Source organism: Pleurodeles waltl, chromosome 8, assembly GCF_031143425.1.
Source record: "Pleurodeles waltl isolate 20211129_DDA chromosome 8, aPleWal1.hap1.20221129, whole genome shotgun sequence".
In the NCBI taxonomy this organism is placed as follows: domain Eukaryota; kingdom Metazoa; phylum Chordata; class Amphibia; order Caudata; family Salamandridae; genus Pleurodeles; species Pleurodeles waltl.
The window spans coordinates 807,214,203-807,239,561 of NC_090447.1; the positions used below are offsets into that span (position 1 = coordinate 807,214,203).

General features: G+C 45.4%; 1 protein-coding gene across 1 annotated transcript in view; it reads left to right on the forward strand.

Annotated features, from left to right (window-relative positions):
* The window catches only part of NALCN (sodium leak channel, non-selective), a 2,264,872-nt gene that overhangs the window by 2,134,333 nt on the left and 105,180 nt on the right, over window positions 1-25,359 (forward strand). The window contains exon 33 of the mRNA XM_069205064.1: window positions 15,353-15,472. Within this exon, the coding sequence (XP_069061165.1) occupies window positions 15,353-15,472 (120 nt within the window). The remainder of the gene's footprint in view (window positions 1-15,352; window positions 15,473-25,359) is intronic.

Genomic DNA, 25,359 nt, shown 5'->3' on the forward strand with positions numbered 1-25,359 from the left:
CCTCACTCCTCAAACCTGGAATGACTTCTGCTTACATATAAGAGCCACCTCTGCAAACCTTAAATTCCACAAAATACCGAAGACTTGGCTCTTTACCTAGATCTCATACACTGCCAATGGAGACCCCCTTATCAGCACCAGAATACTATCCTAGTTGAGTTGTGCGCTCTACAAGTACCCATAACATGGCACTTTAATTAAAAAAGAAATACTTACCAATACTTACCAAACTTACCAGGGATGGGATTCCCCCATCCTCCAGTGTCCCTCTAATGTGGGTCGGGTGTTCCTGGGGCTTGAGGATGGCACCTGTGGACCCATTCCATGGTGTTTAACCATGGAAATGTGTCCACAGGTCCCCTAACGCTTGGTCTGACCGAGGCGTTAAATAATGGTGCAAAGCAAGTTTTGCACCAATATTTTGCCCCTCCTCCCACCCCTGCATCATTTTAGCACGGGGGATAAATATGGGGCCATAGGGTTAGCATTATTTTTTGGATTGGAATGCCTACCTTGCATCTCATTGACGCTAGGTAGGTTCACTCATCTAAACAATGGTGCAAACTCCAATATTTTGATGTTAGACAGGTCTAACGTCAGAATATAAATATGGAGTTAGTTTTACACTGAATTTGCGTAAAAATAAATGATGCAAATTTGGCTCAAATAGAGTATAAATATGCCCCTTATTGACTTCTCAATGGTGTTTGATTTAGTAGACATACCTACATTATAGTTCAGATTATCCTCATTGGGATACCCTCTAGTTCGCTAAAATTAATTGCTCTGTTAGGGGGTACCAAAGGTTTGTCTCCTGCCATACCAATAAGCAATGGGCTAAAACAAGGTTGCCTGCTAGCCCCTCTGTTATTTTCAATGCATATGTTTGACTCAGCAATTTTTGCAGGTGAACAATTTCCCCCCAGATGTAGGCTTTATCCCCTGCACGCTCTTTTAATGCAGACAAAATGATTTTATTTGATTTGACCCCACTATGTTTGTGATCAAACTTGCAGGAGTTAAGTTATAAGTGAATAAACATTTTTAAAAAGAAATACTGCAATAACGAAGATGGTAACCTTCCAGGGCATTAAAAAAAAGTTATTTTCTTGGCATATTGTCAGGATAAAGTAGAAGAGGTGGATAGCTATGTTTATTAGGGTAGAATTTTTACTAGTAACCTTTCCCATAAAATTCACATAAATAATGTAGGGAAAAAAGCTTTGGCCTACTCTGCACTATATCATTGTTATAATTATATGGGGAAAAATCATTTATTACATACTTACTGTTGGACCAGGTCCTTTTTGCATGGTCATCCCCAAACTTTTCCCTTCCTTCTAATTTTTCTGACCCTCTTTTGTTGGCTTTAGGAGTCTGGGCACTTTATCACTGCGGATCAGTGCTAAAGTGAATGTGCTTTCTCCTTTAAACTTGGTATGATTGACTCACACCTGATTGGCACATTTCATTTCCCTGTAGGTCCCTTGTATGGTGTTTTCCCTTATACCCAGGGCCTGTAAATTAAATGCTACTAGTTGGCCTACAGTGCTGCTTGTGCCACCCACAGAAGTAGTCTTTCAAACATGTCTCAGCTTGCCACTGCAAAGCCTGCATGTGCTGTTTACTGCCACATTGGCTTGGCATCTAAAATTACTTGCAAGGCCTGGAACTCCTCTTTTACTACATATAGCTCACCCCTAAGGTATGCCCTCTCGCGGCTTGCTGGGGATACAGGGAGCGGGGCGGCACGGGGGCGGTGGGGAGAAATTTTTATAAACTTTTTTTTTTTAAACATACCTCCACTCCGCTTCTTGCTGCGCTGACCTTCCTCCATCTTGCAGTGCAGGCAAAGGCTACCAGCCTACCCTGTGGCCAATCCTGATGCTGTTCAGAGCAGCGTTAGGATTGTCTTGGAGCACCCAGCCAAGGCGCTCCCAAGCAGACTGGGAGCCTGTGCCTGCTCTCTCTAGTCTGGCAACACAGTGCCGGGCTGGAGAGAACCCATTGCACATGTGTGTTTGGCCGGCCCTAGACAGCCGGCCAAACATACATGCGCACTGTGGTGAGTGCTCTGTGCACTCCCTTCTGTTGCAGTCACCCCCAATTACCCGTCCCTTTTACCACAAAACGATAATAAACATAGTTTATTATCATTTTGTAGTAAAAGGTTAGCAGCTGCTGCTGCTGGTGGGGGGGCGATGCTCCACCGCCATAGCAGAGAAGCCGCCACTGGGTAGGCCCTAGGAAGCCCTATGGGTGCTGTGTACTTAAAAGGTAGGACATGTGCCTTCATTGTGTGGCATGTCCTGATAGTGACAATCAGCCTATCTGGTTTCTCACTGCTGTGAGTGCTGCCCCTCTCAGAGGTTTGCATTAGGAATTCCCTTATATATGTCTAAGTGTAAATTCTGATCTATGAGGAGTAGCGTGGGCATGTTTAGTATGTTTGGAATGACAATGAGAAATCTTGTTTATTGGTGTAAGTGGAGTTTGTATTATTATTGTAGAAATGCCACTTTCAGAAAGTGGGCATTTCAGTGTGCTTATGCTGTTTGTGCTTTGCAGCCTAACTCCAATCCACATCTGGAATAGAGTGACAGCTGGGCTCTGTGCATACTTTCCAGATAGCTATCACACACAGAGGGTGGAGATAACAGGATTACATCTGCATACTGAGTGGTCTTCCTGGGCTGGGAGATTGGGAGGCGGGCACACTTACGTTTGTATATGCTGTGTCCAGTACTCACACATAGGGCTTGTTTACCCCCTACTGACCTCTGGAGTCAGGGTTGGGGTTGGGAGGGGATGTTGTGCACTTCTAAAGTTCCTTTGAAGTGTCCCTTAGGTCAAATAGATTTGGAGTATAAGTAAAAGGGTTGTACCCCATGTTTTTAGACACTGAAATGACCTGGAACCAGATGCTACTGGAGGGGGCTGTTATGCTTGTAACCACCCTAAGGACTGACCTACTTTTGTGCTGACCTGTGGCCTGCTGGTCACAAGGAGGTCTGCCACTTTATTCCAAGGATCCTGATGTGCTGGCCTGCTGCTAGTCCCCTGCTTCTGTGGTCCCCAGTTGTTCTCCAGGGACCGGGTGGCGTGTCTCCCTCCCTGTTTGCATATCCAGGAACCTGTCCAGTGTGTGTTGCTCCTCGTGTTCCTCCTCCCCTGGTCGGTAGCACATGTGGAGCACTTTCTTATGCCAGGAGCAGCTTGTGGACTCATGAATAGTGTGTGTTGGGCACTACTCTGGGAAATAACATCTGGTGAGGCTATTGTTTCCCCTCCCCATCCGTGGATGGGCCAGAGGAAGAAGGAGAAGTGGGGCGATGACAGCCCATCATCCCAGACATGCGCAAAGCTCCCTCCTCATGGGGCCCCCGGGGGACAAGTATGCACTCAGTGTTGAAGCCTGACTTTTGCCCGGCTGTGCTGTGTCCAGAGTGTGTGAGGGGCTGTTCACCACCAGGCCTGGGATTGCAGATGACACACGGCAGGCCTAGCAGCCTGGAAGCTGTGCTGCTTACAGCCAGCCCCTAGGAGTGAGGAGCCCCAACAAAAACTGGGAGAGAACCAGTTCCTTCTGCAGGTACCCAGTGGTACTGTGAAGCTTCTCTGGTGGGACCACCTCAGGAGAGCGTAGGCATCAGTCTGGCAGTCACAGGAGAGCTCTGGACGTGCTCCCCGTGCACAGCAGTTCCTCAGGAAGAGTTCCCTGGGTCGGCAGCCTCACCACACAGACGCAGGTGGCTTAATTGTGTGTTCTGTATGCGAGAGAACTGGAGAGATCCCCCCACCACCATTGGAGCCAGGTGTGCCCCCTCTTTTTTGGAGGCATACCTTTGGGGGTACTCACCAGCGGCTTGCAGGACGAGAAGGAAACCTCGACTCAGGTCCCGTGACTGTCAAGCCTCTTTTTTCCTTCATCCTGGATGCAGATGGGCAGATGGCCCTTTAACCAAGGTTGGGGACAACTACCACACAACCTGTAATACAGTTGAGCCATATCAACTTGTTGGTTTCAGTTGTGGGTGATGTGGATCGATTCCCCTGCCTTCTTCATTACGTGCTTCATTGTTAGGTTATGAGATTGATGTATGTCATGCTCTCCCTGTAGACAGGAGCACAGAATATTGTTTCAGGGACCATATTACATGCACTGTAACTTGGAGGGGCATGGCTACTGGCCAAGATGGCGGACGCCTGATGTCTCAGCTGCGGGCCTGGACCTCTTGATATGCACGGTGTTGTGCACGGTCCTGACTGCACTACGTCCCCAATGCTACTGCTGTCATGTCAAGGAGCGCGGGGGAGCGAGAGGAGTGTGCTGCACTGATCCGGCTGAGATCAGAGGCTTTGCTGTGTGCTTGCCAGCCTGTGCTGCCATGGCCAGCTTTGCTTCTCAGAGCCTATAGTTAAGACTCGGTAGACCATGAGCATCGCGGTCGGGAGTGATACTTGCCGGACACTGGGCCAGAGTTGCGTGTCTGATCTGGGGTGATGCGCGTGTGCGAGCCGACGGGGGTGTCTAGAGGCGCGCCGGGTGCGCGTTGTCCAGGGCCCTCATGAGGACTGAGGATTGAGGGACATGGGGTGAGTTCCTGCACACGGACTGATGCAAGCCCACTTCCCCCCCCGGCTGTGAAGAGGAAATGCCTGGTGCCTTGTGGAGTGAAGGCGCGGGATGTGAGCTGTAGCTGACGTTGAATCGGACTTCTGAATGCAAGCCAGTGTCTGTTAACTCCCTGCAACAGGAGAGTGATTGGAAGCTGTGAATACAGACCTGTGGTGCGGCTTGGTGAGGGACCGGAGCTCTTCTTCATTGGCTAATGCTGCTGTTATAGGAAAGCTCCACCACCAGATTGGTCGTTATTTCTTGGAATTTTACATTGGCCGCCCTTGACCTTATCGTATCTTGCAGGCTGGTTCCCCGCACGTGGCTGCTACACTCCTTTCCACCATGCCTGGTGCTTCCCGATTAAATTGGATACCCCACCTTAACGATGTATCCCCCCTGATGTCCCGCCGTCACAGTGAAGATACTATGGGACTCACCAAAACAAAGCAGTCGGAATAGGAAAAACTATTACTACTCTTCTCCCTCCTCTGGGTGGCTCTCCTGGCACGCTCCCTCGAAATGGTGCTACCTACGGATCTGACGACATCGATGGGTAAGCTTGATCTTATCCTCCAGGAAATTACAGAATCAAGAGCCGCCATGGAAACACAATTTGGCACCCTATCTGCAGACATTAGTATTATCAGGGATGAGCAACGTAAATTAGCAGACAGAGTGCACACAACAGAAAAGACACTGGACACTTTTGAGCCGCACCTGAATGACCAAGTATCTATAACGTTGCAGCTGTGCAAGCAAGTGGAGCATTTGCAGGACAGAGCCGAAGATGCTGAAGGACATGCGTGATGCAACAATGTCTGTATCATTGGTATGCCGGAAGGCATGGGGGGCACCCAAGCAACACACTTTATTGAACAATGGCTCAGTACGGTGGTATCTCCAACAGGTCTTTCATCCTTTTTCACTGTAGAAAGAGCACATAGCGTGCCCACAAGGAGACCGGCACCCGGTACGCCACCAGGAACCATGGTAGCCAAGGTCTTGAACTATAGAGATCGTGACCAGTTCCTTAGAGCGGCGAGAGAAAGAGCACCAATCCTTGTAGACAATCGACGGATCTCCCTATTTCCAGACTACACTGTGGCGGTACAGCTGTGACGCTCTACGTTCACTGAAGTGAAGAGACAATTGCGTGCTGCTGGTCTCACTCATGCTCTGATTTTCCCTGCAAAACTTAAAATCCTTTATGACAATCAATCTCATTTTTTTGGCACACCGGAAGCTGTATGCTTGTGGATGGACTAAACACTAACGGACTTTCAGAAAACGGATGCCCAGATGGGCCCTCCTGCAGGCTCTCACCGGCGCCCACGCTGTGCTGCAGATTACACCGACGGTGCATCAGGCCAAGGCGAGATAGCGTGAGGCCCTGTTGTCGGTGGCTGCTCTCAAGGTACAGCGGCACTGCCCTAGTGATAGCTCGCCGGAGGGCAGTGAGGCTGTTTCAGACACTGATGGCAGCATGGCACTATTTCCGTCAATGACACCGCAGACGGCACGCGACCTGTAGTGCTCACTGAATAATCGCAAGTACCAGATGATACCTGTGTCCTCTCCACTATTACGCATCCTTTGTGGTTGGCTCCCACTTACCACCAACATAAGAGACCAGTTGACACCTTTAGATATGATACAGGTTTATCAATGTACAATGTCACGGATGTATAATGTATATGGTCCGGGCCCGGATACCTGATTAGTACTTTATACAAATCGCATGCTCGACACCCCACAGTGAGGTCCCAAATGGTTATGCCCCCACAGGCAAATGCCCAAGTTATGCTTTATTCAATTCCTCATGTTTTTCTTCGAAGTTTGGTCGAACAGCCATTGCTTGCTGGACTGAGTATTGGGGAAGTTACAAAGGTGTTATAAGTCTGACTTTCTGATGCTATTTATTAAGGGACACTGGGCCAGATGTAGGAAACACTTTGCGAGTCGCAAACGGCAAAATCTGCCGTTTGCGACTCGCAAATGCGTGTTTCCTATGCAGAAATGCATTTTGCGAGTCGTTACCGACTCGCAAAATGCATTTCCGAATCGCAAATAGGAAGGGGTGTTCCCTTCCTATTTGCGAGTCGCAGTGGTATGCAACTCCATTTGCGACCGCGTACGCGGTCGCAAATGGAGTCGCAGTTACCATCCACTTCAAGTGGATGGTAACCCACTCGCAAATTGGAAGGGGTCCCCATGGGACCCCTTCCAGTTTGAGACTGGACCCCAAAACATTTTTTCAGGGCAGGGAGTGGTCCAAGGGACCACTCCCTGCCCTGAAAAAACCGAAACAAAAGGTTTCGGATTTTTTTGAAATGCAGCTCGTTTTCCCTTAGGGAAAACGGGCTACATTTCAAAAAAAAAAAACTGCTTTATTTAAAAGCAGGTCGCTAACATGGAGGTCTGCTGACGTCACCAGGCCTCCATGTTAGCGAGTGCCTATACTCGCAATGGGGCCGCGATTTGCGACCCACCTCATGAATATTCATGAGGTGGGTCATTGCGACCCCATTGCGAGTTGCAGTCGGTGTCTGAGACACCGTTCTGCATGACATTTTGCGAGTTGCAAATAGCGAGTCGCTAAGACTCGCTATTTGCAACTCGCAAAATGCTTCTTTAGTACATCTGGCCCACTGTTCTTATCATTGGTTTCGCCAAATATGTAATATTTCACAGACAGATGATCTCTACCCCTACTACTTATAACATTGTTACGTCCATGGCCTGGGCTCAGTGCAAAAGTGCCACCATGTACTGGCACAGTTACACGGACGGCACACACATATTTCTTATCTTCAAGAAACACACCTTACATTACATGTAGCACAGAGGCTCTGCGCTAAATGAAGAGGTCAACTATACCATACATCATACTCCTCATATGGGAAAGGGGCAGCGATATGGTTGCGAGCAGCGGTCCCTTACTCCCACCAGAAATCCAAAATAGACATGCAGTGCCGTTATGTACTCATAAGGGGTAGCTTAGATGGTATGCCCACAGTGCTGGGATGTGTATATGCCCCTAATACAGACCAGGATGCATTTTTTGCCCATGTCTCCACGGTACTGGCGGAATGGGCACATCTCCCATGGCTCAAGGGTGGCGACTGCAACTTAGTGCTGGATACTGATCTGGATCGTTCTCACCCTCCATTGCCAACCACTACCTCCATCAGCCAGACAAAGGCGCAGTGCTGCTGGGTGGAGGGATGGCAACTGGTGGACATCTGGTGTGACCGTAATGCAGGTATGAGAGAATACTCCTTTTACTCCCATCCCCATTCATTGCACTCCCAACTGGACCGATTCCTATGTATTTCTACTCTTCACTCCCAAATACCGCACACCACATATTTAGGCAAGACAATCTCAGATCATAACCCATTAGAGATATCGCTGTTGTGGGGACACGTCCCAACACTGATCCCTACATGGCAATTACAGCCTACACTACTGGAAGATGCAGCGTACCGCAACACTCTCGCAACAACTGTTACTACATACTTTGCTGAAAATACTCACACGGCTTCTTCTACACAGATAGAATAGGAGGCATTCAAGGCAGTAATCCGGGGTGTCTCAATTAAAACATTAGTGGGAGCTAGTGCGGAAATCCTGCATGACCTGACGCAAATTGAGAACCAGCTGGGCCCATTAGAACTCAGAGCCGCACAGCATCCAGAAGATACTTCTTGACTCCAGAATGCACGCAATGAATATGCTGACCTACTAGAAAGACTACAGGTTATCGATCACAGAAAATATCTAACTAAAATGCATTCAAAGGTGAACCGTTCCAGTACTCTATTGGCTTGACTGATTAAACCTATACAGTCCCCCACCACAATTCTCAGCACACCACAACATAGTCCAGTACATACCCAGTCCGAAATTGTTGAAGCGTTTCAAGACTATTACACAAAACTTTATACGACACCCAAAATGACAGACCTGGAGGCGGTGGCCTTATATATGGCCTGACTTACACTATTGCAGACCGCACCCTCAGAATGTGACTCCTTGGAGGCTCCTATAACAACAAGTGAGATACGTAATCCCATACTCGTCCCATGATAAGACGCCCGGCACAGATGGCCTGCCAGAGGAGTTTTATGCTACGTACTCATTATTGGCCCCTCATCTCCACACTTTATACACGGATTTGCTACAATCTGGGATACTCCCTCATTCTACTTGCGAAGCATTTGTGACCTCTCTTCTGAAACCTGGTAGGGACCCACAGAGATGTCCTCATATAGACTCCTCTCCTTACTTAACACCAAGTACAAGATCCTTAGCAAGATACTGGCTGGCTGTTTACTCCCTCTGCTTCCACGATTGTTACACTCTGACCAATGTGGCTTTGTCTCACATAGAAACACTTCCTTAAACCTTCGTACATTATTCCACAATATGACTTCCTCCCATACTCTCCAACCTTACGCTGGCTGCCTTTCCCTAGATCTAAAACAGGCCTTCGACTCCCTTAGCTGGGATTTCATGTTGGTGGCTCTCACGGTGTATGGTATACCCCCCAGGTATATCCGCTGGGTTCAGCTACTCTACTTGTCCCCTACGGCCAGAGCTAAGACTGGTGCCTGTATCTCTGATTCGTACCAGATTTCACATGGTACCAGATAAGGCTGCCTCCTATCCCCCCTATTATTTGTTCTGGTGGTAGAACCATTGGCCCAATGCTTTCAACAACGGGCGGAGACATGGGGTATACGAGTGAACAGATCGCTTCATATGATATCTCTATATGCTGATGATATGATCCTTTATTTTAGGGATCTGCGCTCCTCACTGGAGCCAGCAGCCCAGCTTATGACAACGTTTGGGAACCTGTCAGGCCTATGGATAAATGCAAAACTATGATTTCTCCTTCAGCGGTCAGCTGGATATAGCCCAGATTACATTCAGACCATTTCAGATACAATTAGCTGCACAATCCTTCAGGTACCTCCGGGTGCAAATATATCGCAACCCAGACGACATCTTAAATGGTAACCTGGGCCCGTTCGACAGCAGCGTTGAGAGTGCAGGTAAATTTCTGGAGGACTCTGCCTTTGTAACTGGCCGGCTCACGTTGGCCAAGATGGTCCTCCTGCCTCGCCTATTGTATTACTTTGTCAATTTGCCAGTCTTGGTCCCGCCACGCGCCTTTGCTATGCTTAATGCAATACTAATAGACCTTATGTGGAGTGTGGGTCAACGGCGGATCAGCCTGGCTAAATTACAGCTGCCATCTGATGAGGGTGGTATGGGGGCTCCTGATGTAAAAGCCTATTGTATAGCCAGTCAGTTACAATGGCTGGCATATTGGTTGGCTGGCCATAATCTAGAAGAAATAGGGTAAACCCCACATATGTTACACACTGGCAAGCTACATATACTGCTTTGTCCAGGTTCTGTGCCTCCTGCGGAAGGCCCTCTGCTACTAAAAGTTGCACTCGCGTACTGGAAGCTCACCATGAAATACACACGTTCATTGCATCTGTTCTCTCCACATATACCATTATGTGGTCTTCCCTTATCTATAGGTATTCTTACAAATAAAATGCTGCATCCTTGGAACCAGCAGGCGGAGCTAACCATAGGTTCCCTGTTTGCGGAGAGAGTGTTGTTGACCCACCAAGAATTTAACCACCTGCATGGACTTCCAAATACCCTGTTTTTAACACATGCTAGTATTATTAACTATGCATGTCGACACTGGGCCCCAGACGGCCATATGCCAGAAAGACATGAACTGTTGAAGGCAATGCACACTTTTGGGCACGAACAACTATTATTAATTAAATGGATATATAGAGGGACTTAGGAAACATGTAGAAATCTCACAGGTCTCCCTACGGAACAGATGGGATCTCGATATACAGAGGACGCTAACGGGCAGAGAATGGGCCTTCCTCCTAAAGCATTCAAAACAAATATCCCGAAATTCACGCTTTAAATGTATTCAAATTTCAATATTTCACAGGGCCTACCTCACGCCTCATAAATTGAATCTGATATTCCCATCGACCTCAGCCTCCTGTCCACGGTGTCACCTGCTGAGTGCGGGCCTTACACATATGCTAGGGTCTTGATCACTACTGCGTTCTTATTGGGAAGACGTTAGGACAACATTGATGACTGTAACAGGTGAGACTAACTGGCAAACGTTAACACATTGCATACTAGGTTTATACCTGAGACCCAAATCAGTGTCCATGACTTCCCGGTTTGCAGACATGGCACTTCTGCTGGCCAAGAGGTTACTTCCGCGCCATTGGAAATCCCCTAGGCTCCCATTGCTACAACAATGGAGAGATGAGGTTAAGTGGTGGGGACTTCCGTAAAGTACTGCCATCCGCCAAAAGGAGTATGAAGGGTTACATAAACGACCAATAGCGATGCAATGGGACACAATGTAAGAGGAACTTTCTCCACAGGACGTTGATGGGGATGGTGGTTGAAGTGCTATCATGCGATCAATGTAGCCCTTTTTCCTACTATTCTCTGTTATGTTTCATGCTGCTTGTATTTATGGTAGATTGGCTTTCCCACGGGCATGGACTCCAGGTGCCACTCTTCGTTTATCCACTGTTTGTAGGCTTCCACACTAATGACTTAACCGTGACAAGATTGTTCAATTTCTGTTCATATTATGACACAGGTCTAGTCTCCCTCATGATTGTGGAACAGCTGAGTAAGCATGTCAGTCAAGGGCAGGTGGGTGGGTAAGTTAGCGGGTTCAACGTTATGTTTGTAAAACACATGGATACTGTCTACTTTATATTTCATAACATCATTACCCTTTTGTTTGTTACAATGTTGTCAATCTAAAATACAGATCTCCGGTAACTGCTTTGACTGGATATTGTTTGTACTTGATATTGCTTTCGTAAACTATAAATGCAATAAAGTTGTGTTAAAAAAAAAAATAACACATGCACTGTAACTTTTCTTCTATGATGTTTTACATGACGAGTAAAACGTGAGAATATTTCTCTTTAGTTGCACGATGATGGTCTGACAATTGCCTGTTTAGCAAAGTATTACTGACTTATGTAATTTTGGTCTACAGTTTATGTGCAATATAGTTTATTTTTGTATAACCTGGTGTGAAGTCCCTTTTGTAGTTTATTGTGTCACTGGTGTATGTGTTGTGCAAGTGCTTTACACCTTGCCTCTGGGATAAGCGTGACTGCTCTGGCAAAAGCTACCAACCCGGCGAGCAAGGGGTATCTTAGGTGTGTTGCTCCCTTGCCCTGACTAGAGTGGTGGTTACAGCCTTAATTAGGTACCTACCATAGCCAACCAGGAACTCATTGCAATGTCAAGCTGGTCTTTCTTTGACCTGTACAAGGGCAAGGTTCTATGTAAATTATGGCATCTGAGCTCTACAGTCCCAGGACCAAGTACTTAGGTTAGAGCATATCTCGTTCTTTTGTTCAAGCATTATCATAGTACACTGGGGCTATAAGCTCCTTCATGCTCCTGATAAGTCCTTGACGTTTTTGCTTTATCAAGCTTAGGCTGTGGTCTGCAGGAGAAATTGATGTTTGTTGGAAATTTTAATTTTGCACTGGAGAGTTTTATGTGCTGTAGGGATCTATTAATAGCTTGGTCTCCAGGTCAGCTACACCACTTTCTCAAAGTTCATGTAAGTAAATTAAGCCTTTCACATGACATATGCCACATCAAGAATTTGAAATTATATAGTACTATTATGACCATGAACTGCTTTGGCCATGCACAGCCGTATCTTTTTCTAGATGCTTCATAATGTGAAGTTGGCACTTTTGCTCTTATGGAAAAAACAAAAACGCAGACATCCTTGCACCATGGTGCAAGGGTGCCTGCGTTAGCTCTAGGCAGCAATTACATGGGTGCATATTAACAAGGAATTGGCATAAGGCAGTGCAGCAAGCCATTCTGCTGAGCTGCCCTACACCAATTTGAAAGGACAGAAATGCACCATATTTACAATATATAGTGCATTTCTGTCCTTTTCCCTCTGCGCTGGCGCACAAATTGCTGCCTAGCACCAACACAGGCACCCTTGCACCATGGTGCAAGGGTGTCTGCAGTTTTGGCAGGATTGTTTTTGTGCAGGAAGGGGCACCTTCCTGCACAAAAACAATCCTGGGAAGCAGTTTCTTCTTTCTATGTGTGCTGCAGAATGCGGCGCACATAGAAGAAACAATGAGGAGAAATTAAGATATTTCTCCTTGTTGCACATGCCCTGGGGAGGCGTACAGTGTTGACACATTCCCAGGTTTACAGATTCTTGTAAATCTGGGAATACGTCAAAACACATGGATGCTGTATGGGAAAACTCGCCACAATGTCCATTAAATGGCTCCCTGATTCATTGCAAGGCAGAGCAGCGACTTGCACTGTGTTGCATTAGACGATATCTACAAGGCCATTAAAAGCCACGCAAAGTGTCTTTGCATGGCTTTGTAGATATGGGTCTGCAATATCTGGTGCATCACAAAAAGTGACGCCCTGGTGGTGCACGCGGCTTGTAAATATATCTCACGGTGCATTTTTGCCCATTCAAATTGGTGTAGGGAGGCACAGCAGGAAGGCTTGTTATGCTGCCCTAAGCCAATTCTTTGTAAATATGCCCCAGAGATAGAAGTTTTGCCTAATGGCAGTTTTGACTCACCATAAAGTAGCACAGAAGGTTTATATGCCTGCTACAAAGAACAGATCTGTATTTTATGTGGATAGCTGAGTGGATTAGTAAATCCAGCCTTTACCAGCTCTTTAAAGGAAATTTAATGTATGTGAGAGAGGGGCTATGCAGAGATGAGGGGCACTTTTGTCGGGGTGGTAGTAAGGGAATCCGAGGAGGAGGTCACTGAGAGGGGAGGACTAAAAAAACTGTCGCACTAGGCGCCACCAGTACTGCCCTGCTCCTAACATATCAGATTTCTAATTGACGTTGATTTGTTAACATGTATTAAGATTGATGTATTTAATTTTTATTTGTTTGCTTATTCATGAATTTATTTGTTTTGCTATTCAGTGGTGTATTACAAAAGTGGAAAATAAGGACAACGCTGCTCCAGGACTAAACCCAGACATGATCCTTTGGGAACCTTAGAGGCAACTGGTAGTCACTAACTCCAATAGGTCTGCCTCTGATAATGAAGCAGAGTCAGCAAATGTAGGCTTTGAAGGTTGGTTGTCGATAGTGGGAGCACTACAAAGTAGTAATGAACCCCAGGAGAGATTTGATTTTTTTTTTTTTACTTTATCTTGAAAACATTAAACTGAGCTTTGCAGAGTTATTCAGAAGGAACTATTTGTGTAGTTGCATGAATGCAATTAAGGTCAGCAATATTTCTAAATAGTAATTTGAAGGGTTATACTAGGCATAGCGTTCTGGGGGTGCAACAGGCATGTGCCCCCACTTTTTGCTTTCCAGGACACTATGGTATCACAGCAAGGGATTCTCTAATGCTGAAAGAGTTGACACACACGTAGCACAAGAGCTGTCTTGAGAGGACATTACCTCATTTGCATGGGGATGAGGCCTTAGGCACATAGGGGAATCTTTTTCCTCCGCACCCTGCTCTAATACAGGTGCTGGCGCAGAGGCAAACAGGTCGTTAGGAGGTGAGCTAACAGTGTGCCACAAAAAGTCAGGGAAGCCCTCTGGATGGGAGGGCAGGGGTCCCATGACCCCCTAGAAATCCTAATGGAGAGCTACGTTCCCTCTTTAAAGTGTAGGTGACTGCTTGTAACAATCTGCTCTATATTTCACTGAATGTGCACATTGCACATTCTGCTGGGTTTTAAAAATGCGCAGTGGCACAAACAGGGAGAGTGCACCCTGTCTGTAATACCGGCCCTCGTCCCTTCTATTGAGTTACAATGGTATTTGGTTACCCAAGAGGACAATAGCTAAAAACATCTGATTTTCTCTTCTGCTGAAATTGTGATGCATTTTGTAGTTTTATGACCCTCAATCATTATCGTGAATGAAATATCCAAGTAATCAGACTACCGGAGGTTAATCGGTTGCTGCCTTGGTCCAGAGAGACTGAGGGAAAGATAGAAGCTTCAATTAATAATCAATATTTACTTAAATCTTTGTTGGGAACATTGTGGATCATACTTTATGAATTGATGACAGCACATGCTAGTATAAATAAATCGAATGACTCTCAATGAGAGATTTCTTGGATTCCAATGTTGTGGCTTAAAATTCCTGATCTCCTTTTGTTAAGAGAAAGGGCGCCTGGGGACCTGGAAACGCTGCCTAAAAGATGGAGAAATTATTTACGGAACATGCGCTCCGATTTGAGGTCGAAGGCATGCAGCCAGGCATTGCAGTGTGACAAATGACAAAGGCAACTTGGGGCACTGAAGTGATCAGCTTGTATTGAATGCATCTGCGAATCAATCCACAAACATGGGGTGCTATTAAAATGCAAAATTACACTTTACCTTCTGGCTGCTTTTCATACACTAAGGGGGCTTTTCTTACACTTCACGGTCCTTGAATCTCTAGGAGAAAACATGAAAACAATTGCAGTCACATACGCAAAGGTTGAAAATCAAATGATTCGAAATGAACGGCAAGTGAGTCTGGTAATTCAATTCAATTAAAAACACCTGCAGTTTACAGTTACAAATGGTTAACAGATCATGAAATCGAGCACAAGTTAATTTTCCATGTAGTTCTCCTAACTGACTTGCCTTGTTTTACAGGTAACAATGAAGATAACTGCTATGTCACCTGCTGGCTTCTGGCAAAGCAGAAGAAATCGCTATGATCTTCTGGTTACCTCCCTCGGAGTTATTTGGGTGATACTTCATTTTGCTCTACTGGTAAGGTTTTTTTATGTGTTGCTTTTTTTGGAGAGCCTGTTTTACTTCCTACACAGATAACAGAAAATGGCTACTCTGTAGCCTGCAAACATTGAAATAGGTCCATTATAGCCTCCTTTGTAGAATGCATAGAGGCATTCTTGAATTTAGAAAGTGACTTAGAGCCAGTCTAAGCAAAAATGGTGCTCAACTATATGTGACACAATGTTTGATCTTGTGTAAGGCGAAATATAAGTGCGTTCCTTCTATATTCGTCTGTGGGTTGCCTTTCAGGGTGATTTATGCTAGTCACAATAAGACCCTTCTTTAAACTGCTACCTTTTAACTGCTATCTGAACTCCACTTTTTATTTGCATCTCTCCCAGGGAGGGGATTGGCATATTACCACTTGTTTTCCTTGTACTGTTGGCTTATTGTCATCTGTGGTGTCTGAAGGTCTGCGGGTGCCTACTTGTACATGCCGGTGCCCTGGCACTGTCCTGGGATAAGATTTTTAGTAATGAATAGTATGAACTATAATTATTGGAAGTATTTCCACCTTTTTAGTGCTTACTTTGTGAAATAATTAGGCCCAAGCACAAAATCTCATGCTTAGAGGGTCGCCGTCGGTGCTGCCAAATGTTTGAGCTGCCAAATACCAATGCACCTAGTCTTGAATCTATCTCATGCCTCTTCTTTCTGACACTGTGGACTTTCTCTCTCTTTTCCAGGTTCTTTTTGAACCGTACTTTCTCCATTTGTAACTGTTTTTGTGTATGTCTCTTCTTTGTCCTCTCCCATGTTTCCCATCTTTCTGCATTTCTCTCTCATACTCTCATACGCTGGATCAAAGTTTGATGATGTAAAATAAGACTTACTGTATAAAAATGACTCCTGGTGCCCACCTGCTGCCACAGGCACAAATTAAGGACTGCAACTATTATATTATGGGGCGTTGGACTAGCTTGGGTTGGGTTAGGTTAGTTTAGGGTAGGGTATCAGTCCAGATAAGGTTTGTTAAACCTGACCCGTACAGGCAGTGGTTCCCCCAGAGTTTTCCATTTCTTTTGAGTAGTTTTGTCAGTTTTCCTTTTCAAGAGCCTAGGAGCTTGGAGCAATTTCCTTCTGCCAGTGCATGGTGACGGTGCCCATGCCATCCATATGCTGCTGTCAGTAATGATGGGGGTGAGAATATTTCTCGAAACTATGGCCCTGATTATGACAATGGCACCTACCGCCACAGTGACGGGCCACCAAAAGACCGCCACCGCTGCTAACATCCGTCTGCCATAATATGACCACCGCCGAATTTCCACCACAAGAAGGGCGGAAATCCAGCCCTGGCCATGCTGGCGGACAGTGTTAGGGTGGCGCTTCTACCACCAGAAACGCTACTCCAGTAGACCTCCACAAGCCGTATCATGTCAAATAATACGGCCTGGCCGTGTTCTGCTGGCGGGCACTGCTGGGGGTAGCAGCACCCCATCCCATGCCCTGCTGGAAGACCCCCTGGATGCAGGTAAGTGTGTTTCCGACAGGGGAGGGGGGTGAGATGTGTTGTGTGTGTGTGTGTGTGGGGGGGGGGGGTGTGCATGAACGGAAATGAGTGTGTAGTGTTGTTTGCGTGTGTGTGTGCATGTGTGAGAATGCATGTATGAATGGAAATGTTAATGCTTGTCTGCATGACAGAATGAATGTGTGTACAGATGTGTGCATGAATGAATGGATGCATGTGTGTATGCCTGTGTGAGTGAATGTGTGAATTCATGGTGTGTGAATGCGTAGTGTGTGCTTGTGAGTGTGCGTGTATGGTGTTGGGGATTTGAAGGGGGAACGTCGATGGGGGTGGGGGTTGTCTGGGGAGTGTTTTCCCCTACCCGTGGCAGGGCCTACTGCCATGATTTTTGTGGCATTACGAATGCCACGAAAACCATGGCGGTAGGCATGGTCAAAATGCCGCAGGAGGTACAGTAGCGGCCGCCGGTTTGGAGATTGTTATCTCTGGTCCGGCCCCTGCTACCGCCATGGAGGTCGGTGTGGTATATTTTGCGGGTTGGCTGTATGTACCGCTACATTTACACCGACCGCCGGGGTCATAATGACCCCCTATGTTTTAATTATCACTCTACATATTTTGCATATACATTGTAGCACATATGCATATTAGCTAATACTATGCATGGTGTGCATTAACTCTGAAAACCTTCTTTCATGATTCCTCCAAACATATGTTCAGGGACATTTTAAGGATTTTAGGGGTCCTGGGCCAAACATGCTTTGGGGGTCCCTGTTCGGAACAGCTTTGAATATATGGCTCACTTTTAGTTCTTTCATGCTTTCTTTGTCAAGGCTGCTGACAGTGCACAAACGCACGCCTCCAAATTCTAAATGTGTTTACATCTAATATTAATATTCAGGGATACTGATGTGTGTTTTCAGTACTGCAGCAGCTCAGTAATTTTACTGCAAATAATCTATATTACAGCCCACATTTCACATGTGAGGCCCTATTGGAATCTAAATATAACTTTTTTACTGGATGTTGCCTGAATCATAAACACATTTCTCTGCAAAATGTCTGTAATAGGAAAACTGTATTTAATCCAATTTGTTTAAGAATGACTCAAGGTCATCAGGGCAAGACTCTCTGCAGAACAGACAGAGACGGCTCTAGCAGGGGCTGCCCAGAAAGGCTGGGGCCCTGGGCCAGAGCCCATTTTGTCCATGCCTTAAAACAACTCTGCATGTGTTTTTTTTAATAATAGCATCTGTATATTACCGGCTGGAGGGGTCTGTAATGCTGAATGTTTAAAATGATTTATGTAATCCAGACGTGTGCTACAATTCACTGTTTGTCCTTGCATTCTTAACTGTTTTAGACATGCAATAATACACATTTAAGGACTGCCTAAGGCTAGAACGTCATGAAAATGCATAGTAATAAGGAACCGTATGAATTATTTGATCATAGATGGCAGCAAGCTTCATTTAAAACAGGACTCTTTAAAATCATGGTATAATGACTACTGTACATGAGACCACGTGCTTGTTGTAATTAACATACATTAGATCTATGGGTGCGCAGAGACTGTCAGTGATTTTGAAAGACACATGAACAATGATAATCTTTTCTTGTAGTTTATTGACATTTCGAATATATATAATTTCATAGCAATACAAACAAATTTCACATGTTAAAATCCAAAAACAAGTACAAAAATGAAAAAAATAACAGACATCATATAAGTGCTAGTGCAAATAAATTACCACAAACTTAGCAACAATATAATTTCGAAATTGATTAGAATTAAAACCTTATAAAAAGAAGGGCCCTTTCAGCCTAAGGCTGGGAGTATATCCGAATGTGAACTTTCGTGATATAACATTATGAGCATGATAACAATAAAAATAATGCAAAAAGGAAAGACAATTTTGATAAAAAGATTTGATTTACAACCTATTACAGCTAGCAGCTTCAAGTTACATTGGTACTAGTGGTTGTGCAGTGCCGTGAGGAGCAAAGTGCATGGTGCGATATATCACTGAAGCAAAGAATCGTAATTGTAGCCAGTGCAATTACTTGATCAAATGAAGCCACTTACAGCCGTTCCTAGCAAAGGCTGGAGTAATAGCCATATGCCTAGCTTCAGTGATGGATCTTTAGATAGGCAATGATAATAAGACGATGATAAAAAAAAATTAGATTCCGGTTTCAATTTCTGACCTACTAAAGTCGTCTCATGTCCCTAAGCAAAAATTGTACAGCTGAAGGGCTCTGGGCTTAAACAATCCTATCAATATACTACGTAAGCTCCATACCAATACAGCTAAGAGTTCTTCTTCTTATCCCAGGCCTTCCCGCCAAGTGCTATGGCATATGGACTAGGCTGCTGACAGCTATTTAGTCACTGCATTTACTACCAATGTGGATGTGTCATTTTTACAGATTCTTTAAGCATTAGCACAATCATTTGAGAGCAAGGACTTGCAAAGTGGAATGATCTATTTTTTCCTAGGGATTTTATATGAAGGACAAAAAAAGAGTAGATGTTCATCTGTCTCCGCACATGAATCACACATTGTGCATTTGTTGGCCTCAAAACATTTTGGCAACCATCGAGCAGTGAGTGCGTTGACCGGTAGAATACCATATCTAAGCTGAAGGAATAGAGAGCGGACATAGAAAGGGATTGGCAGTTCGAGGAATAATTCAGGACAGGGCTCCTGTTTTACAAGCAGAAATTCAGATGTTAGACGTCCCACCCTATTTCTGTGAGAGATCTGCTTGTTAACCCTTCCCCAATAGCTCTACTTAACTATCATAGCAGCATTAGTTGGAATCGACTCAGGATTCCTCCAAAACTGGGGGAAGCCCATTTCGGGCCAGGCGTATTTAATTTCACTCAGCCAGTCCACCCCACTGCAACTGCTTGGGCTCCTTAATAGATCGCTGACTACTTCCCGGAAGGCTTCCAGTTCTTCAGTCTTCCAGAGGCGAATCCAACATAAAAGTGGCTTCAGAGTCACATGGTCAATGATGTTATTCAACAAAAGGTCCAGTCTAAGGGGGATCAGTGGAGTATTCTTCCCCATCCTGGCTATATATCTAATAAAATTGTTTTCTTTCTTTTATAGGATATCCAGTTGACTGTTAAAGCCCCATAATTCTGCTCAATATATAGCAGCTCCCCTAATCTGAGCTTTATACATTTCTACAATAGGGTTTAGAGGGGGAATATCTGTGGTTTTGGCTTCACACCCAAGGCCCCCTATATAGATAGGCTTACAATATGGACTCCTTTGATGATGTGAGCATCCCATCTACCAGAGTCCATCAATCTTATTACTAGATAATCAAACTCTTTTACCCTTTCCAATATGATCGAATTCATCGTTATGCTAGCATTCACTTTCTTCTCTCCCTGCCTACAAACCATCAATTTTATCTTTCCCAACATTGACCTCCAAGTCGTAGTCTTTACAAAATAAACAAAATTGGTTCACTACGTTTTGTAATCCCATAGGGGATTTGGCCATAATAATAGTGTCATCTGCATAGAGCAACCCCGGGATTTTCTGACCAGCTAACCGTGGTGAGTCATTCACGCAGTTATTTAAGTACTTGACACAATTATGTATGTACAAAAGAAGGAGGGTGGGGGCAAGGACACAGCCTTGCCGTACTCCTCTCTCTATGGTGACTGGATCTGTAAATTCACCATCCTTGCCACTTCTGATTTGGGCAAAAGTGCCTTCATGAAGCCGTACTATTAAATTCAGAAGGCCACCAGTAACGCCCATAATATTCAGTGTCTGCCACAGCTTATGTCTTGGAACCAGGTTGAAGTCCGCTCGGAGATCGATGAAGGCAACGTATAAGTTTCCTCGACCGATATCCACGGTCCTCCACCTGATTGCCATGAATCTCATGACTTTGTCAATTGTACTGACTGCAGGCCTAAATCCTGCCTGTAAACCAGAAATGGCCCCTCTCTCTTCTGTTCACTCCTCTAAATGAAACAAAATCTGCTTGGATTTTGTTTTTGAAAGTTGTCTAACAAGCTTATCGGCCGATAGCTTGATGGATCGCAGGGGTTTCCCTTCTTATAGAGGGGAACTATTTCCGCTCCCTTCCATGTACGGGGGACAGGTGCGCCTGCAGCAAACTGTGTTACAGACCCTATTTCAGTAGGGTGCCCAGATATCTGGGTTTGATTTAAAAAGATCACCTGGTATTTTATCAAGGCCCGGGGCTTTCCCCCATTTGAGGGATACTATTGCTGACTTAGTCTCAGCTAAAGAGAACTTGATTGGGGCTGCACTCACGTCCCTATTGTCCATTGTGTTTAGCTCATTTCTCCCTGAGTAGAGTGAGCCGAAGTGTTTGGCCCAAACGTAGGGGAGCATTGATGCACGAGGAGGAGGCTGGGACTCCCCACTTACATTTGAGAGCACTTTCTACAATTTATGGGAATCTTTGTTTCTTCCAGCCTCTAAGAGGGCAGACCAACACTTCTCATCCCAGTTTCTTTGAGCCTTGGATAGTGGCAATCTATAGTTTGATCTTGATTGCTTGATTGGATCTCTAAACCCCCTTCTCAAATCCCTCAGTAGCCTATTTTTAGCTTCTCGACACAATAAATTATACCATCTATCACTGCGCTTAGTTCTCAGTTTGCCTGTAGCTCCGTTAGCCAGTCTTTCAAGTAGTTGAATAATTCCAAATGTTCAGCCAATAGTCTCCTGTTATCCTCCCCAAATAGGAGCATAAGTTCCATTTGATCTGCCAGCAGACTGTATTTAGCTTTGATGGTCGGTAAGGAGGAATTGATGGTTTCCACTTGACATTCCGGTTGTTATTTGTTACAATGAGGGTTCAGTCAAAATCCCTAGAGACCGGGGCCCTATTACGGGTAACAGACCCTAATGGAAAGTATCAATGGATCGTGATCACTTTCCTCATGTTCCTCTACGTGATATCTGCCATATGTCCCGGCAGGCGAATATCAAGTAAAAAGTAGTCAATATGGCTCCTATATGCTCCTCTTCTAAAGGTGGGGGAGGGATTAACATCTGAACAAGAACACCTGTTACAGGTACAAAGACCGTGGGCAAGTATGATTTTGACAATTTGAAGTGCTGTTCTGCTCAATCTATATCCTTTGCTATTTCTTAGTTGCAGGATCCCCCATAGAGTGTCCTCCTCTAGGTAGAGCTCTTGGCCAACGGCTAGGGCTCAAAAGTGGCATTAAAATCCCCAGAAATCAGAATGTAATGTGTGCTATGTCTGCTGGTAAGGATGTTATCCAAAGCATTTAAAACAACAGATTCATAACATTTACCCACATTCATGTTAGGGGTATTCACCAGTAACAATGGTTGTTCTCTTTGGGTAGACAAAAGTAGACCCTGAAGGTCAGCACAACCCATGTCAAATTCTCTTCCTTGGCACTTGAGGGAGCAACTAATCCAGATAACTAAGCCCCCCGAAGGTCTGCCGGAGGACACCCTGCTTGCTGGTACCCAGTAGCTCTTTAACCCAGACCTATACAGCGGTTCCAAAGCCCAAGTTTCTTGGAATAGGTAAATCCTCTGCTTGTCTATAAAAGAGCCCCGTTCTAGAATACGCATTTTGGCATCTATGTCGGCTATGTTCCAGCTGACGATGTTAATTGCCTTCTCTGCCAGTACATGGGGTAAGATCTGCGTGAGATCCTCAGGAATAATAATACTTTCCGTTGGTTCAGCCACTGGGCTGCCGTCTCTGGACCTCCGAACATCACTGCTACTGGATACTTCAGGCACATCGGCTGCTACCAGCGGCCCCCCATTCCTTGTGGACCCCTGCTTAACTTTGACTATGAGGCAGTCCACTTCAAGCTCAAACTGCTGGGACGAGGGATCTTTATTGTTAGCAGTTAGACTGGGTGAACAAGAAAAATATATCGGTCCAAATTCCTACCTCCTAGTGAAAGAATAACCTGTTCAGGGATAAAAGCTGCGAGTCTACACAGAGAAGCCCCTTTAACCCAGGGACCGACTTTGCAGCAATTTGAAAAAATCTGGTGAACTATGGCAGGTGAATTAAATATAATAACAATACAGTCACTGTCACAAGACTTCCTCAACGAACCCACTCAGCCAACCCTCCTCACCGTTAATAACGTGGATACCTTTGAGAATGGGAAATTAGCATTGACATGTAACCAGTGGGTTATATTACTATTTAGTTCTGTGTAAGTCTCCATGCTGTTTAGTTGGAGCCTGGGTACATTAGCAATCACTGCCACATACGGGCTGGCATCGGGGGGAGATGAATGACCCCCTGGGAAATATTGCTTGCCTGTTTCAGAGTACTTGCTGCTTAATGCTTACAATACGCCCCATTTGATTTACACTTTCAGTTGGTGCCAGTATCTCCCGTACTAATACTAGCTGCATCAAGAATACGAAGATCTACCCAAGTTTGAACAGGGCCCTCTCCTAGGTCCTCTCTATTTATACGAACATAGCTGCAGCATACTCCAGTGTCCCCTGGGGATACCACAGGGTGTAGTAGGGCCTCATCTGCTGGCCCTGGCTTTGGGAAGTTTCCTGGGCATTGGAGTTGTAGGAAGGCAGCCTTGCGCCAATATGTGCTCTGTCACTAGGGAGACCGAGTCCGTAGAGACCTCCTGAAACCCCTTGCTCCTGCCACTTTCGGTCCTAAAGTTGCTGGGGCCCACAGTGCGCACAAGCTTATTCTTTGCAGGTTCATCTCCACACTTTCTTTTCCCTTTTACTGCAGAGATCATGGAATCAGCTGAAACACCCTGTGGCATTGATGGAATTCTCTGACCCAGCCGTGCCAGTAAGACAGGTTTCAGAGGCCCCCTGACAATCAGCTCGCTTAACTCTCTGGTGATTTGCATTAAGAGCTTGGGGGGGGCAACTGAGGTATTGGCTGGGGTAACTGTGATAGCTGAGGGGTTAAGAGTGACAGTGACATATCGGCCAAGAGTGCTGTTATAGATAGGCGCCACTCCGTGGACTCAATCTCCCTTTCTATTACTCCAACTGCACTTTGTAGGAAGCCATCAAGAGTTTTGTTGATTTTGGAGTTGTCCTCGAAAGTTACTGCTTTTAGTTTGCCCATCTTATATCTATATCCATGCCAAAGATGCCACTCAGATGACAATTACCTCACGATGTCTCACTGTACCTTACCACCTTAAATCTTCAATCTTCACAGATGCATTCGAAAATGATTAATGGATGATTAATAGATGTCCAGTCTGCTGGGCCAACTTGACCCAACCTCCACCAAGCTGTTATGCACTCTTATGCACTCTTCCCTTCCATCACTGATACTCCATACAGTCACTGGTGGATGCTATTCCTTATCCGCGATCCCTAGCAAGCGGGTGGCGGATAGCAGGCAGCAGGCAGCAGCCATCAATGTGGCACACACACCCGCGCTCAGATTCTGCCACTGGAATCAATCACATTTGCACTCACTGGGGGTCCAATGTGCTCACAGCGCCAATTCAACACCTCTGAAGCCTCCAAAGCCTTTTGGGGCCTTGAGCCTAGGAGCCTTTTGTGCTTTCCTTCCTGTCTTGTCTTTGTCCTCAACGCCTGAGATTAGCAGTTCAGATTCAGGCTCAGGTTCAGGTTCAGGTTTTGGAGACCGACTCAGTACGCTTCGCCAGTAAGTAAATGAGCAAACGACCAAATTGAGTGAGCTGCCCTCCGCCACCTCTGCTGACTAATTACAGGGTCAGGTGTCAGGTATCAGGTGCGTACAAGCCTCTGCTCCCAGTTATCAGCACCGGTACCAAGGCTGGGGCTCCGGTTTGTGGTTCATGTATGCATTTAAGATTAGGTCTCTGGTTTTGAATTTGGAGTTTTGGATCCACAGCTCTAATGTTTTATTGCTATCCGCTTAATACTGACAGCATTTTGCTCTCGACTTGCAAGTGTCACCATTACCCTGGTATTCTGTTCCCCCACCTCCAAGGACGAAAGCCTGTCAGGATCTGGCTTTGTGACCAGGAGGCTGTACTAGACTTCAACAGTGAGTGTTAGCGTGTCTAACCTTATTTGGCTTTTTATCTTTAATTTATAAGGGGACACATTAGAGGTTTGATGGTCCTTTTGACTATGCTTAGATGAAATCCCACCATAAGACTCCTTTCCAGTACTAATCAATAACAATAGAAATCAATATTATCAATAGTCTTCGGAGTCAGTAATTCCACACACAATGACCCCTTTGGCCATGAATAACCACACCTATACGTACATGTATCTCAAAATCAGATGATAAACATACAGAAACAACACTGGTTGACCAAATCTCCTAAAGAAACTCAATTTCTTCAAAGCATGTATGGTTCTACATTCTAGGATTACAGTACAACTCAATA